Here is a 16,821-nt window from a genome sequence, read left to right on the forward strand (position 1 = left end):
ATGGTGTCTTTTTTTTTTTTAGTTAGCATTTTGACTGCTTGAAAATTTAACTTTTCTCTCCTCACACTTACTAGAAAATATATATATAAAAGAAGCCAGAACAACAGTGGGTCTAAAAAGCTGGTTTGGAAATGTTGGGTAAGGGATTCCCATGACATCCTCGGTGATAATAAAAGCAATGACAACTTGTCTTCCAAACTTGAAGAGGAGGCTCTGGAGACAGAAAGCAGGCCTTTTCTCCTAAAAACAGCCACCCATATCACCAGCCAATGGCTGAGGAAAAGAAGGAGGAAAGCTTATCAGGGTCTGTCAAGATGGGGACACCATCTCTGTTCAGTCAAAACCAGTGGTAGATTATTCTCCCTCATTTTGGTGGCTACTTTGTTGTTGTATTATACAATCTCAAGCAATGTATGTTAAATTCATTAAAAATATGATTTTCCTTCCATTTCTGCAATCTGAAATAAGAATGCAATTTTACAGTATAAAAACAAACAACAACAACAAAATATTAATTTCAAAGATCTCCTTCATTTTGTTAAGTTAGGAAAGTAAAAATTGTTGAGTGCAGATCCTCTAGTAAAATATAAAAAATATGCTTGTAATAGCTATGATGAATTAAGCACATTAATTTCCCCCAAAGCTCAGAATACACCTCAGAATAAAATAACAGGCAAAACAAAGACTAACCTCTGAATAAATGTTGTTTGCTGGTCTCCACTTTTCTCCATTCAAAAGGACGGGAGATGTTATCTCATAATCTTTTGGTGGGTCCTTTGGCGTCAGCTGTTTTGAGGACTCCAATTTGCTTTCCACGTTCTCACCTGGAACAGGGGGAAGCACTTTGTGGTTAGTAGGGAGCAGCATCTGACAATGCGAAGCTTGTCATTTAAGGGACCTGGCAGCATACTTTAAAAGGAAATAATTCGGAAGAAGCATTAGACGTTAAAACATTGTGGGCTCACACAACCATTGCCCAAACCTACACAACTTTGTAAGAGATCTGGGGTTCAGGAAGGGGTGTGTGTTGGTTGTTTCCATTTTGATCAGAGGTTGCATTTCTATATCAGCAACTCAAATACCACACAGAAGAGACAGTGAGCAGCTGATGAGGGAACAGCAAGCAATTTCATGCAGCATCTGAAAATCAGTTTTAAAACTATATAGGTAATTCTTGTTCTATATACCTTGAGATATGCAAAAGTTGCTATTATTCATGCAGGCATTTTCATATATTACTCTCACCTCTTTTTATTAAGTTATTTTTTTATTGTTAAGAGTCCCATTCTGAAACTACGGTGCTCAGCACCGCACAAACACAGGACAAGGTGAGGAGCAGAGATACCAGGATGCAATGACCAGGAGTTGGGTCTCAATATTTGAGTCAAAAATGTGGACAGGTATTGGCACCAGCCATTTGAAGTGTTATATTAATAATGACATCAATGATTTATTTATTTATTTATTTTCATTGAAGATGACAACAAGGGGGAATGTGTTATGTGGTTGTCATTTCAGTGTCATCATTAAGAGTGAGCAAGCTGCAGGGATTTAAATGAGATAAGACTTTATCAGGTCTATTTTCCAGTAATTAAGGTAAGAAATTCATTCATTATTCATTCCACTCCCTCAATCCCTTCTCCTGGGGCTCTTCTCCCCATCTCTCTTCCCAGGTTCAGGCACACTGGCTCCAATCCAAAGCAGCGATGTCGGAAAGGAGGGCAGTGTCCATGGGGTGCAACTGGAGACCTAATTCCCCTAGGATGAATGAACCCTGTCATTGCATAATGTGTGCTCTGAAGAACCAATAATGATCCCAGACTAACCCTTATGTCCTTCCCATTTCTGCAGTGGGTCCACACGTTTTGTGAGTCTGAGCCACAGCACAGATATAACAACCCTGCTTCAGGTTCCTGAAAGCTCCAAGCTTATTGTACATGATAGATTTACCAGACTTAATCCTAGGTATTAAACACTTTTTAACACACCATCTTAACTCTGCTAAACATGGAAATATGTGGTTGCACTCCATTTGAACAAGTCTGAACTGAGTACAACAAAAGACTGAATTTTACTTATCTTAGTGGCCTCAGCATTTCTGTATGGACATGCCAGGAGGTCATGAAATATCGAGAATCCAATAACATCAAGGAAGCACACTCATATTGGAAAAAAAGAAAAAAGTCTGGAAGAGAATATAACCTCTCACTGAAATAATGCTCTACTCCCACACAGTCAAATTACTTCGATTCATGCTACAACGTCAAAAAGCTATTTGCATGCAACATTTATCAACCATTTCTCCTCTCACTAAACAGACTAATGGTATTGTGCCTCTCAGAGCAGAGTCCTAAAAAACAACCAACCAGCCAACAAACAAACAAAACAAAACCAAAAACTCTAGTACAAGACCTGGAAATGGTATTGAGGATGAATCTAGAAGAGAAAATATGGATGGTTTCCAGGAGCCATGGGAAAGTCAAAATGCTGGCGGGGTTTGCCACACCAACCAACATGCTGAGCCCTCTGGAGCACTCAGACCCCATGAAGATAAGAGCTGAGCCTTCACAGGTGCTCTAAAAATGATTCCTGTATTTTCAAGCATGCTTTTAAAAATATACTTTCCCTAAAACACCAGCAGAAGGCTAAGATTAAAAGATCAAGTATATTGGGGAGAGGAAAGCTGCTTGCAATATGGGTCTTCCTGCAAATAAAGGGTTCTCACCCTGCTCTCAGCAAAGCCCAGGTGACAGGGGTCTAGGAGGATGTAGTGCCAGAACTGGGAAGTGATGCTCCAAACCCTGCAGACAACTGGGCTCACCCCTGTGTAGTGGTATGGGATACCTCCTCACCTGCCCTGGAGGGTTTAATTAATAACTATTGAGACTGCACGAAACCTCACTGCTCTTTATTCTGATGATGAGACACGAAGCTCCCCTCACAGAAGAGAAATTTATGAAGCATATCGCAGAGAAATGAGAAAAGTTTGGCTCTGTCCCTGATTTCTTTTCCTCTTCTTGGCTCACTAGAGCAGTCTCAGCTATATGAATTGAATGACTCAGGTCCTTGTATTATTTTACAGGATTTGCACTCTGAAAGCTCAGTGCAGTCTAAGTATTAAGAACCCCTCTGAGCATACTTCTCCTCCCACAGACACGCTGTCTGCATCACTTCCACAGCCTTACAGTGGAGATGCAGCCAGATACCAGGAGGCATCAAAGTCTTTCTTGTACTCCTCTATGTGCAAGTTGCCTTTCCTCTTAATTCTGCAAAGCGTTAATATCCCTACATTGCCCAAAACAAAAGAAAAAAGGAAAAGGGAGAGACCAGCGCTTGTGCACAGATGCGTTACTCCCTTCTTATACAGCATGGTCCAGAAAGTGCCACTGTGATGAAAATATCACATGAAAAGGGAATCGCATCTACACAAAGTGCAGCTCAGTATTGCCCCTCCTATTTCTATTATTCGGGATCACTTACATGACAAAGTGATGCTTGTGGTGCATAAAGAAGCAAGGTTACAATGAGCAAATTTAATCTTACACACATGCTTATTTATGGGCACACTGGAAAATGCATATTGTGTAGAAGTGTTGATAGTCTGGAGACAGACATCAAGACAGGTTTATAGGCAGCAGTAATATCTTTATTGGGAAAGATAATTTATTCGGGGGAAGCAGAACAGACAAGCTTTAGGGCTCGCAAACTCTTCTGAAGCTGTAGCCTTTAGAAAATATGAGATCAGTTTCTGTCTAGATGCTTTCCTTCAGCCAAACATTTTGCTGCTTATCTGAATGTTTTTATTTAAATTATTGCGTGTGATAAAAATCACAGCTTCCTGCAAAGGCAGAGAATGCACTGCGTCCGACTGGTGTGGCCTCCTTCTGGAAAGCCCTTAAGCATATGCCCAACGTTATGCATTTGCTCAACTCCCAGATGTCCTCAGTGTGAGGACAAGTTACAGTTTCTTTTGTAAATGAAATAGTGATTTTTTTATTTTTTTCATTTTTAATGTAAGGTCATTACATTAACATGCTACGCATATTTCGGAAAGATTACAAAATTGAGCAATCTGTATAACAGACAGGCAAACTTTAGATCAGTTTTTCAATATAAAAACAGGAGGAAGATAAAAAACAAAGTAAATCCTTTATGTAGGATTCTGAAGTCTGATTGCAAAGCTTCAAAGAATGCCTTGAAAAAAACAGGGGATCACAGCTGATGATGAATGACTCCCACATATCTATCTGAGATGGGAAAGATGACAGCATCTAACGGGCCACCAGACCAGCAGAACAATAGGACACAGTCATGAGACTTAGGTAGAGAAAGACTCAAAGTCAGGAAAAGGAAACAAACAAACAAACAAAACCTGACAGACTTAATAGAGACAGGCTAAAAATTAAATAGTCATAGAGGTTGAATTTGAAGCCTTGAAAAAAATGGGAGAAACTGGCGTGCAGTCCCAGAGCAGCCCCAAATCTGAGCTGTGGTTTGGGCTTCAGATTCGGTAGAAAGGTGGGATGGCTGCTGGCAGCCTTGAAGAGTTGAAGCAATGCCCTTGGCACACATGGTCCTTGCCTCAGCCCAAGTGTGAAACACCAAATTTGTCCCAGAGAGGGACACTTCGTCAGTTCCTGGATGAGCAAAACACTTCCAGTCCTCTGCTGGTTATAGGCCACCTGTTAAAGAGTATCAGGGCAGCCCTCCCAGAGAGCTTCCAGGAGAAGAGTGTGATGGGATGGAAAGGAGGATGGGATGGAGAGGTTGGGATGGGATGCCTAAAGAGGGTTTCGATCTCCTTGGTCACTTCACATGAGGTCCCAGTGTCACAGTTCTTTACATGTGGATGTGCTGGTATTTCCTCTCTGCCACTCTTTGTTTCTTTTACCCGTTTTCATTAAGATTCCTTTGAAACTGCAGCCATTAGAGTTGTTTGCATTACTTTAATAAGGAGGCTTCTTCTCTACCAGGACTCTTGGTATTGCAGCAATATAAATAGTGTAATAAGGGAAATCAGAGAATTCAAATTTCAGTAACGTGTCATGAGAGGGGAAGAAAATCAGACCATCTGCATTATTAGAGGCTTTTATTGGACCCAGGCTTCCCATCTTTTGTGTCACATGCACCTTCTTCCTCACCTACTCATTTTCCATTTCAGTGAAATTCTGCCTGGTTCCTCCTGGTGCAAGCTCGTCTCCCACTTGTTCACATGGAAAACTTCACAGTCGGATCTATCTGTTTTCTATTTTCAGCCTGCACTGAAGGTAATGTTTTTGATCCACGAGCAGCCCACAAGCTGGTGTAGAGCCCTTTATTCTTTTTTTTCTTTTTTTTTTTTCTTTTTTTTTCTTTTTTTTTTTCTTTTTTTTTTTTTTTTTCAGGAATATAAAAGACACTTTGTACAAATAGCAAGACGAGTAGATGTTATCTGTCAGTGACTTTTGTGTTGCTTACACATTTTTCATCTGCAATGTACTTCTACAACTTTTTTTGTTTCACAATATCATGCAAGGACTTGTTGGCCAAGTAGTTAAGAATAGTTGTCATCTTTCTCTTTGTATTTCGGTTCCCCCAAGCTCTGTGCAAAATAAACTCCACGCATGTGATGTGACATCTCTGTTTAACAGCCACTGCCTCCTGAAGAAGCCCAGACACACTTCAGATTCCCATTTACTTAAAATTAATACGCTTTTAGTCAGGCAGCACAATTTATTCATCCTTATGATAAACAAAGAGGCGAGCGCTCCCCAGACCGAGTGGCTCTGGATGAGATGGCTTGGAGGGGAAGGACAGAGCTGCCTGCCCGGAGCACGCATCCCTGCTCACGCTGCCTGTGCATGGCATGGCATGGCAAAAAGCAGCCAAATGGGGGGCAGCTGGTGCACACCACCCATCTCTTAACCTACAGCTTTACCATAAAGCCAACCCATGGCTCTGTGCTGCCTTCCCACAGCTCCTGCACCCATCACAGTCATCACCCACTCCCCAGTGCCACAGGATGCCTGGCCGCAGCCCCAACTGCAGCCCCCCTGTGCACTGCCACCAGCCAAGATAAAGGAAAATAAAAAAGCTAAATTAAATTATCCTCGTGTTGCCTTCCATATCACAAATGGGCTTAGAGTTGGAAGTTGCAGCCTATCTACTTTTTCTCTGCAACAAAGCAGCTAATCACCGGAATAATCTCAGGATAGAAAAGAGCAATAGACTTGAGCAATCTTTCAGCAAACGGAGAGCAACTAATGGCATTGCTCTGTATCACAGGCTTTGGCAATATCATGGAAGACAGAAATGGCATTCTTCATCCATTTCCCTCGTTTTCTCCATCTTCCTCAGCTTAGCTCGCTGCCAGTGGGACCCATGATTTAGATGGGGCATTTCTGGCTATGGAGGAAGGGCTGGAACCATGGCTGCCCCCAGCACCTGCCCAACCACTGGCAATCAATCTTGCATGTCTTATTTGGGACAGCCCTGTTATCACCTCCAGACTCAAAATACAATTATTTAATCCATAATTACCAAGCTCACACACTGAGAATAGAGGACCAAGCATTTGCCCTTCCAAATGAGTATTAACATAGGAAAATTAAGAAGGGAGTGAAATTGGACAAGGTGTAGGGATTACCCACCAAGTACAACTCGACAACCAGCCCAGCAAAGGAAGGTTTCTACCAGGTTCATGAAGATGATGCATTAGGATCAGGCTTAGTATTTCCATCAGCAACCTTTACTCAATGTCCACAAGCATCCTCCTCACACCTAATGCTCCAAGTTAGGAGATGGCAACTTCACAGAAAAGGGCAGGAATAACACAAAAGAATCAGTAACTTGAAGGCTGGGGCAAAGTGTTGACAAATGAAACAAGAAGGACCTGTACATGATATTCAGGAGCCATCCAGCACTGATATCATATGAAGCAAATACAGCTCTGGAACAATGCATCAGAAGAGGTGTGTCCTGTGAATATCAGACCAGTATATACCAGTACAAGCACATCTGGAATAGTGTGGGCATTTCTTATCACCTGTGTTCACAAAAGATGAATTCAGCCTGGAACTGGCAGATTGGAAAGGCTGCCAGGGCAATCAGGGAAGTAGAAAGACTGAATTGCAAAAGGATAACTAAAAGAATTAATTGCACAATCTAGAAAAGCACAGATGACAGGGCCCATGGTTGTCCTTTAGCTTCATGGTGTTTACATCACCAGTGGTGATGTATTTATAAATGGCAAGAGTATAAAGTGGCCATACATAAAATTAGATTGGAATATAAAGCTTCTGAGCAAATAAACATTCAGCTCTCCTGAATCGAGAAAAAAAAAAAAGAAAAGAAAAAAAAAAAAAAAAAAAAGCTTTAATGGAAATTATTAGTATTAGGAATCAGACTATATTACACACACAAAAAAAATAACAAATTAAATTAAATTAATCTCAACTATCTATCCTGGTTTTGGGGAATGTGCTTCCTGTTCTCTATTTTACTACATCTTCCAGAAAAAGCAAAACATTACCCAAGCCATACATTAGCCAGGCACAGATCACAAGTTTTGCTGATGCCATCTTCAAGAATGGCACTCTCTTTGAGATAGGAATAATAATAAATTGTCACTGATGAATGTAACAATAAGTCAGATTATATTACTATGTAATAATAAATATTAAAATGCTGCAAACTAAAACAATCTAAGAATTCCAGTGCACAGTGGTCAAAGTGTTTAAAGAAAGCAGGGTGCTGCAGGGAAAGGTGACTCCATCCCAGACAGACCCAACACACCCTGTAACTTGCATAGGATACAATAAGGAGTAGCTTGCCTTAAAGCCAACTGTCTGTCCTCAAATTTTACAGCCCCACCAGCCTGATTTTTTCCCATTACCTGCTAACAGCACTTACTCGGCTTTAAAAGAGTACACAGTATGCCAGACCCTGCCCTCGTCTGTGTGTGAGCACAAAAGGCTGAGCAAGGTTTGACTGTGCATAAAATAAAAATCTTATCTCTTGCAGTAAAGTTTTTATTAGTTCTGAACCATAAATTACCTTTTAAACTAACCTTAGCACATCTGAGCAATACATTGATTCTCTCCACAAAATCTAGTTAAATCAGTTCTTTCATGGCCTGCCTTGAAAAATAATTCTTAAAAAAAGCCAGTTAATGGTACACAATGTTTTCCTGCTCTCACTCCTTCCCCCTTCCTACACCCAAGACCTCAGGCATTTAAGCACGAGTAACTTTCAAAAAAACATTCCATGGATCTTCTTGGGCATGAATCTTTCCTTTTCTTCACATTGCAAAATTACTTCTCATGTACCAGATTTTTAAAACATCAAAAGTCAGCACAGGTCTTTGCTGAACCTGAGCACAGACAACAGCAAGATGACTCCACGCATTTCTGAGTTTAATTTTCTGTTCTTCCTGTGTCTAATGAAAAAGGATCCTCTCTCCAGCTTGACACGTTTGTCAACTTCAAGCTAATCTGGGTGTGATTTTGCAGCGTGTCCACTTGATCTTTCACACTAAGCAGCTTCACAAGAACTGACTGCTCAGATGAGAAATCGGAGTTTGAGACACTGATTCCCTTTAACTAAACAGCCTGAAAAACACGCTTTTTAATATTTCAGTTTTATAATTCTAAGGACTGTCTCCTGTCATCACTTGTTCTTGCAGGAGTTATTCCCTTCCTAAATCCAGTTCTGCAGAGGAAATAATCTGCAACAGGAACCAGCCCTCCCCCCCCCCCGACATCCCATAAACTCTGGCGAAATCACGTGTGCAGCATTTCAACGTGGACACGGGAGTGAAAGCTGCAAATTGAAGGTAACTCGCTGTTCGTCACCAGCAAGGGCTGCTGTGGTCAGTGTCACTGCGCGGCCAGCTGGACAAACCAGTGACACATTTCAAGGCGAAAAATAGAGACGGGGAAAAGAAAAAAAAAAAGAAAAAAAAAAGAAAAAGAAAATGTTCATTGTGAAACATACCCCCTAAGCAGTTGGATCATCTTAATCTTCAAGCTTCTGTAATACAACTGTTGGAAGGCTCTAAGTCTGTGCACAATAAAGTGCTTTATTCAGGGAACCATATGACTCCATCAGTCATTCAAGCACATGTTTGGCACAGATTGAAAGTGAAAAGCATAGCTAAGTCAAATATTTCAAAACTGAACTTGTCTTTCTAACACACATGGTTTATATATTGGTGTAATATCTATATAACTTTTCAGTTCTCATATACAGTAATGTCATGGCTAAACTACAAAATGATGTCTGCTGCACTCGGCAGCATTGCACTTCTTTGGAGTTAACACATGTCAAAAAGCCATTTGCTCGAAAATTAAAAGGGAACTATCACACTTGACAGATCCTCAAGAAAACCTTAAAAATAGCTTTTGTTCTCCCTAATTCTTGAATATCTACCCCTCAAATTAGGATGCTGCACCACTCTCCGCTGGAGAGCTGTGCTGTAAGAAAGCCAGGACAGCCAGTTCCTTCCCTGTCATGCGCCCGGGATTGGGCTTCTCCTCTGTTTGCAGATGAAATATTGCTCATCATACAGAGGTACCCCTGCTGATGCAAATGCGATTAAAGCAATCTTGGGAGAGCACAGTGTGATTAAAGCATAAGTAATGCGAGAAGGATTTGGGCTCTCATTATACAAAATACATATTGAAATGCACTCAAGGAAAGAAGCCAGTATATCTCAATATCCTCCCTGTTCTCCAGAACAAAATGTGACAAGTGGAGTTGGGAGAACATTTGCCACTGACTGCAGGAGGGGGCAGGGAGGCTGCAGGACATTTCAGATGGTGAAAACCAAGCTTTATTACCGGGTATAGGATATAGACGTATACTATATTTAGGAAACAGCTGCCCAGCCTCATTTGCGATGCTGTTGTGTGTGGCTGAGGAATTGCTATTCAGGACCAGTCCAAAGACAGAGCTGCCTTTTTTTTTTTTTCTTTTTTCTTTTTTTTTTTTTTTTCTAGAAGAGAACATTTTGAAATTTGGGAAATTAAAACCAGAGCAGCACTGAACTGGAGGGCACCCCAGGTGATGGGTGGTTACCCCGAGGTTCCCCTGGGGAAGAGCTGAGTGCTTGATTTCTACAAGAGAGGGCAAATTATAAATGCAATATTCAAACCCAAAGCAGCTTTAAAAAAGAAGAAACATGACGGCTTTGGAGAACTTTTATCCTCTTACTGGAAACCTTATCTTAAGCGTTCTTTGTTTCCAAGTCCTGATGCACACCATATAAAATGTCCTGGCCATTCTGTTTCATGAAAACAAACAGGAAAAGTCAAAGAAGAGGTAAAAAAGTATCGAGGGTTGCACACTACCTTTCACACAGGTATTTCCAGGATGCCATAATGAAGGATGTCCTATCTTAACTCAGCATCAGCCCAGCATCAGCCCAGCACAGGTGCTACTGGGTGCATCTGCTTCTTCTTAAACTGCTGCTCCCTCCCAACGGAGGATCCCAGCCCCAGAGATTCCCATTCAGATTGTAAACTCAGCCTCACACCCTTCAGAGGGGCAGCACCTAACAAAAACACTGATTTGGGTGGAGAAATAATAATGTGTGCTTTACAAGAACAGACACAACCACAGCATAGAGCTCCAATGTCAAAGAAAAAAAAAAGCAGAGAAAGTGAATGCATTCACTTTTCAGTGATGAGTGCACATAATAACAAGAAAACCCAGATCCAGCATTCCTCTCCAGCTGCTCCCCTCCAGAGAAATGCTGCTTTCCACTGAATTCAGTTCAAATTTACTCCCCAAAATACAATTTCCTCTCAGTCTTTTAAAAGGTACCGGACAATCCTTTTTTTTTTTTTTCTTTTTTCCCCCCCCCCCATGATTTAATAGCCTCCCTCACTGAATACAAGGAATCCTTAGTGTAACTGTATTGAGGGACGTTCTATCCTGTATACAATATACAATCACCAGTGAATAAAATTATTGAGTGGGAGTTTGAATTGTCCTCGTCACATGCACACAAATCATTCATTCAGATGTTCTCTGGGAAATCACACTGAAAGCAGAGCAAACCCAGCTGAAGCAAATTTCAGTATTAATTTAGGTGAATGTTCATGGGAAACCATTTGTGGTTCTTTCCCAATCCTAGCAAACAAGTTACTGAGCTGAGGAGTTAATATCCATCATGAGTTTTTGTTTGTGAGGGGAATACCTGCTACCTGTATTGTACAGTGGGGACAATGAACAGTTAAGTGTGCCCATGCTGACATAAGTTACCACCAAATTTTGTCATTCATCTTCCAAAAAACAGGAAGAGCCATCAAAACTCAGGGTTCCTTGATGTTCTTGAAGCCACCTAACCTGTTCAGGTTTATGTGTGCAACCTTACAAGAACATATGCACTGCATTGGCCCATAACTCTCGACTTTCACAAGTTCTTCATGAGATGAGACAGAAAGTCAGGGGAATGGGCTAAAGTTGTGCCAGAGGAGGTTTAGGCTGGATATTAGGAAGAACTTCTTTACTGAGAGGGTTGTGAGGCATTGGAATGGGCTGCCCAGGGAAGTGGTGGAGTCACCATCCCTGGAGGTCTTCAAAAGACGTTTAGATGTAGAGCTTAGCGATATGGTTTAGTGGAGGACTTGTTAGTATTAGCTCAGAGGTTGGACTAGCTGATCTTGGAGGTCTCTTCCAACTTACATGATTCTGTGATTCTGTGACAGGAGTAACGAACATTTATTCTTACTCTTTCCTCAGGGAGGGAAGAATATCCAGGATATCTTCCCATGTCACCAACAGGACTTCGTTCATCAGACCTACACATCTTTGGATCCCTTCAGGCAGATTCCAAATGAATAGCACTGAAAGCTGTGTTAACACCAATTTGTACAAAGGAGCCACATCCATGGAGGTGAGGCAAATTATCACAACTAAAGATCAGACTCACAAACAATCTTTAAATATATTATTATTTTGTGTAATGCAAAATAGACAAGCTCCTTCTTTCCAAAGGGTAAAGAGTTCTGCAATGACACTGCATTTCCCCTCAAACACACATCTTTACCCAAAGTATCTCTTCTGTGGGATAAATTTTCCTTTCTGAAGAGGCAATACATGAACCCATAAATACAATTTCACTTGAAATGTTTATCTCATGCTTTAAAGTCTGTGTCAAAAGGCACAAGCAGTTTTTAGCCTGAATACAGTTTTATGACCTCCAGTTCACAAAAGAACATGAGTCCAAACGAGATGCTATATCCTTCCCGAGAAGTTGCAGGGGCCAAATTTCATTCCCAGCTATAGCTGTCATAGCAGTGCTCTCAGTGGCAGAGAAGGAATGCAAATTAAATAGTCTAGAATTGCTCTCCTCCTCACTTCTTCTAATCATGGAAGTAAGAGAGGATCTGCAGCACGTATACAGACAGCACTGCTGAGTAAGGACAGTGGTGATGCCCAGCTCCACGTGTGGCCAGGCCCATATGCTCGCCTCATTTAGTGTAGCATTATGACAAAGTCCAGATTTTTTGATTTTTTTTTTTTTTTTACATCACTATATCAAAACAAAATCCCATAAACACTTGGATTTGGTGATGTTTATATTCTGATATGTTCTTTCAAAGGTAAGCAGTCACACATGAAGTTTATTTCTCTTGCTTGATCAGCTGTTTTCAGAATTAGAAAACATTAAATAGAAGCAAGAAAACAGCAAACTTTCACCACTGTCAGAAAAATGTTTTTCAGTTAATGCATCTGACATATACCATTAGACTAGATTTGTAAGCACTGACACTGTTTGTCTTGACAAATATCTCAGAATAAACTAGCTAAAGATCCTTTTGTGCCAAATTCTGCATCCAGCTTTTTACGCCTTGCTGTGTATTATCCAGCATGCATAACAGGCCATGAAACATTCCACTTCTCGCCTTATTAGCTCATATATTTTGGATGAGAAAGGATATGTTCATCCAAACGATGGTTTCATCACTGTGACTTAGTGGATGGACAACCTCTACCCCTGCTCCAACCCAATATCTCTCATCCTAGTTGCAAATCATGGAGGAGAGCAACACCATTTATATGTGGTATAAAAAAGTTAATTAAACAACATGAAGTGATTTAACAGAGGAGCAAACATTTCTGGTTAGATGATGCCGATGATCAAGTCACTTTCTGAAACACCGATGACAACACCACACTCAGTATCAATGTATTCTCCAACTCTTATGTGACACTAAATAGCTAATGCTGAGAACATTCATTCATTTCAACAAATACCATTTGGTCTCTTCCACTAACACAAGCCTTCTATGCACCTCAAGCTCTTTTTGCAGTGGTGTTGTAGCACTGCCTACACCCCAGTGTGAATTCATAGACATTAGGGTAACTCTGCAGTTTAATATCATACCTTAGACACTATTTTTCTTGATAATTTTAACAGTAGGCTCAGTAATACACGAATCCCCCAGTAGTAAGTTCACCAGTCACTTCATTATAAAAGACAATCACCAACTTAAAAATGCAGATGAGAAAAAATATACCCCAAAAAAGGCAGAAAAGTGCTATTTTGAGATAATGACAATGCATTGTAGGACTGGTCAAAATGAATAGCATTACCAGACAGATAGGCACCGTCCGTCTAGCTGAGCATCCAAATCACAGCGGGTAATAAACAAAACACAGAATCACAGAATCACAGAATTGTCTAGGTTGGAAGAGACCTCAAGATCATCGAGTCCAACCTCTGACCTAATGCTAACAAGTCCTCCACTAAACCATATCGCTAAGTTCAACATCTAAATGTCTTTTAAAGACCTCCCCTTGAGTCTGAAGTCTACGGAGAAAACAGCACCTTTCCTTGGGTATTGTGTGACCCTTTTATCAAAAAGACAAGGACTGAATACAGTTCATAGAACAGTTTGGGCTGAAATGGACATTTAAAGATGCCCAACCTTGTTGCATTGGGCACTTGAAGCATTTCACTCTGGTGTTCACCAGAAAGAAAACAGATTTTTTGTTGTGTTGTCCTAGAAAGAACCAACTGCAAGCCTTTAACAGATTTACTCATGCCATGCCTTTTTTAATCAGTTTGTCATAGATTTGCCCTGGTCACTCAGCAGGGTGGAAGAGAAGCCTCTGCAGGTGGGACCTAGACTTTTGGTACTGTAAAATGTTGGAGATGACACATTTTTTCCTGGGAATAATCTGAAAGGCTAAATGAGACGCAAGTGCATGCAACATGAAGAGCAAAATCTGAGTGGGTACAGTCGAGGCAGCACCCAGCCCTTCATCCTCCCCCAGGCACATCCTCAGATGCCAGGCTCAGCTGGTGCGAGCACCCTGTCCTCGTGCCCCGCTGCTGCTGCCCGCCAGCTCGCCGACAAAGTAAAGCCCAGCTGGAGTCCTTGGACAAATTGCACTGGCAATATGAGACATGTTAAAAACATAGAGACTGCCAGTGATAAATCTGTCAGGATTAGGATATGTGAGGTCTGAACGAGGCTGGTGGCAGACCAAATAAGCCCTTATGTGAATTCAGCCTTTTTAAAACAGAATTTTGTGATCGACAGCATCGGTGGCAGGTGACAGTGGAAGCAGCAGATAAACACAGGCCTGGGCTGCTGTGGTTGCTCACATGCGGTTGGAGATGCAGCTCCTGTGCCATGAGCAAGGTGAAAAGCAGCCGAAACACAGCCCATCAGCCATTAGGCTGAGGATGCTCTTTGTGGCTGGATGTGCCCTTCCCAAATATCTCAAGGAAAGCAAGAGATGAGAAGCCACCAGCTGCTCACCAGCGAACTCGAGAGTTAACGATGTGAAAATGGTTGGAAAAGCAGGTATAATGTCCTCAGCTGGTGTATTTTGGCTGGGATCTGTGGAGCCCTGTGGACGCGGAGAGCTTGTGCCAGGCTATCTGCAGGGGAGCTGATAGGAATCATCGTCAGACGAGAAGGTGAGTATACACAGACCATAAATATCTGCCACATAAGGTCCAACAGTTTGAAAGAAGACAGTGTTTGAAAATGAGTTTGAAAACAGGAGGCATGTTGGAGAGATCAGTGTTAAGGCACGATACAAGGAATGTTATCTCCTCCTGTAATTTATTTCCATTACAGCCAAGGCAGTTGCAACCAGTAGCAAAAATAAAACCTGGCAGAAAAGTTATTTTAACTGAAGGTGAAGAATTTTGGACTGCAGTTTTAGGGTTTTCTTTTTCTTTTTCTTTTTTTTTTGCTGTTCTTGCAGCTAACACCTAATATCTAAAAGAGATTTACAAGGCTCCCCACACACACTAATATGGACTTTGCCTTTACACACCATCACCTCGTTGTCTGCCCTGTAGATAGATACACAAAAGCCTTGACTCTGCAAAAAACTTACACAGACATTGAATTTTAGGCATTTGTCAAAACCTATAAGACTAGATCTTAACCTTCCAGACGTTATTCCCCTCTAGGATAACAAAGCAAAACCAGCTTTCCTATCTTGTTGAGGCCGGTACTTCAGTCAGTTTTCCATGTCATCCATGGGGTCCTTTCAGGCAGCAGCCAAGAGCTGGAGATTTTGGCAACTGGAAAATGCAATTGTGAAACCATAAAAATTGGAAAGGAAACTCACTCTGAAAGGGAGAGGCGAGGCCACTTTTACTTGTCTAGCTCATAACCCGGTAATTTCTGTTTAATATGAGAGCTGTCATGTTATGTGTGCCTCTTGCCTTTTCAAACAACCGCATCTCAAAAATGATTTTCAAGGCGTATCACAATTAAAATTTCCGTCTTAATCTCTAGGCTTGTGTTGCTGCAACAGTCAGGACGCCCTGGCAGCACTGCAAATCATGGACACCAGGCCTGGAGCAGCCACGGCGGTGGAGCCAGCTGAGGTAGAAGTCGCAGGGCTTCAAAGCACCCGGAGGAGACGCGTGCCAGCACAGCTAAGAGGGCTTTTCATCACTGGGCAGCTCCGCTGGGTCTAGCAGTGTGCGGCTGTAACTTTCAGCACCTCTGCGACCAAGAAAGCAGCACACACACGCTCTGGCAAGGCTCAAGCTGTTCTCTACTTCCCCAGGAAAAAAAAAAAAAAAAAAAAAAAAAAAAGGCTACTTGCTGAGCACACTGGCTACAGATCCAAAAGAGCAAGTTATGGACATGTAACGGAAAGGAGCAGGAGGGATGTAGCAAAGCAACCGGAAAATCCGACTGAGCTGCAAGGGTCAGTGAGCACCACTGCTGCTTGACACCTAGCATCAGGACGGGAAACTGATGTACACTTCAGAGAGCTTAATTCATCAGCGCAAATGTGACCTTAGAGACTCAGCTTGGCTCTTAGGGAATCCCAGAATACAGCCGATGGGGTTTCCACCGCCACTCACCATTTCTCATCTCAATGTCAGATCTCAGCCACCCACAGTGTGCCTTTAATTTTATTAGAAGGTCATTACTTTGGGGTATGTTCATTTCTTCATTTCTTGGAGCCCCTCACCCCAAACCTTCCCGGGCAGGTAGCCAGGTGCACCCCATCCTAGCGTGCTTCCATCACGTGGAGGGGCTGGTCTGGCCACAGCAGCTCCCATGGCCAGGTCAGGACATCGATGCTCAGCCCACCCAAAGCCACCCCCTGCCCACACAGTGGGGACAGCCACAGGGGCACTGTGGATTGATGGCTCTTCATCTACCTGAGACTTTCTGCAGCCTTTCTCCCCAGCACACTGACTTGGTGTAAGCAAAGAAATACAAATGTTGAAGGACAGAAGTTAGGATCCCTCACAGAGGCAAAAGTTTCAAGTCCTGTTAATCAATTCATGTAAATCCCAGGTTAATGCATCACTTGCTCTGCCTGTCCTAGGATGTCAGTGCTCTG

The 16,821-nt window shown here is 41.9% G+C and overlaps 1 protein-coding gene and 1 long non-coding RNA gene across 2 annotated transcripts in view; one reads left to right on the forward strand and one right to left on the reverse strand.

Moving 5' to 3' along the window:
* ADAM12 (ADAM metallopeptidase domain 12) overlaps positions 1–16,821 on the reverse strand; it is a 183,702-nt gene that overhangs the window by 165,937 nt on the left and 944 nt on the right. Inside the window, exon 2 of the mRNA XM_072039907.1 lies at positions 691–824. Coding sequence (XP_071896008.1) covers positions 691–824 — 134 coding nt within the window. The remainder of the gene's footprint in view (positions 1–690; positions 825–16,821) is intronic.
* On the forward strand, positions 834–3,443 carry LOC113843952 (uncharacterized). The gene is made up of 3 exons (XR_011810177.1): positions 834–1,167; positions 1,279–1,596; positions 1,674–3,443. It is a non-coding gene; the product is annotated as an uncharacterized lncRNA (long non-coding RNA).

The sequence above is a fragment of the Anas platyrhynchos genome, chromosome 6 (genome assembly GCF_047663525.1).
Source record: "Anas platyrhynchos isolate ZD024472 breed Pekin duck chromosome 6, IASCAAS_PekinDuck_T2T, whole genome shotgun sequence".
NCBI lineage: Eukaryota > Metazoa > Chordata > Aves > Anseriformes > Anatidae > Anas > Anas platyrhynchos.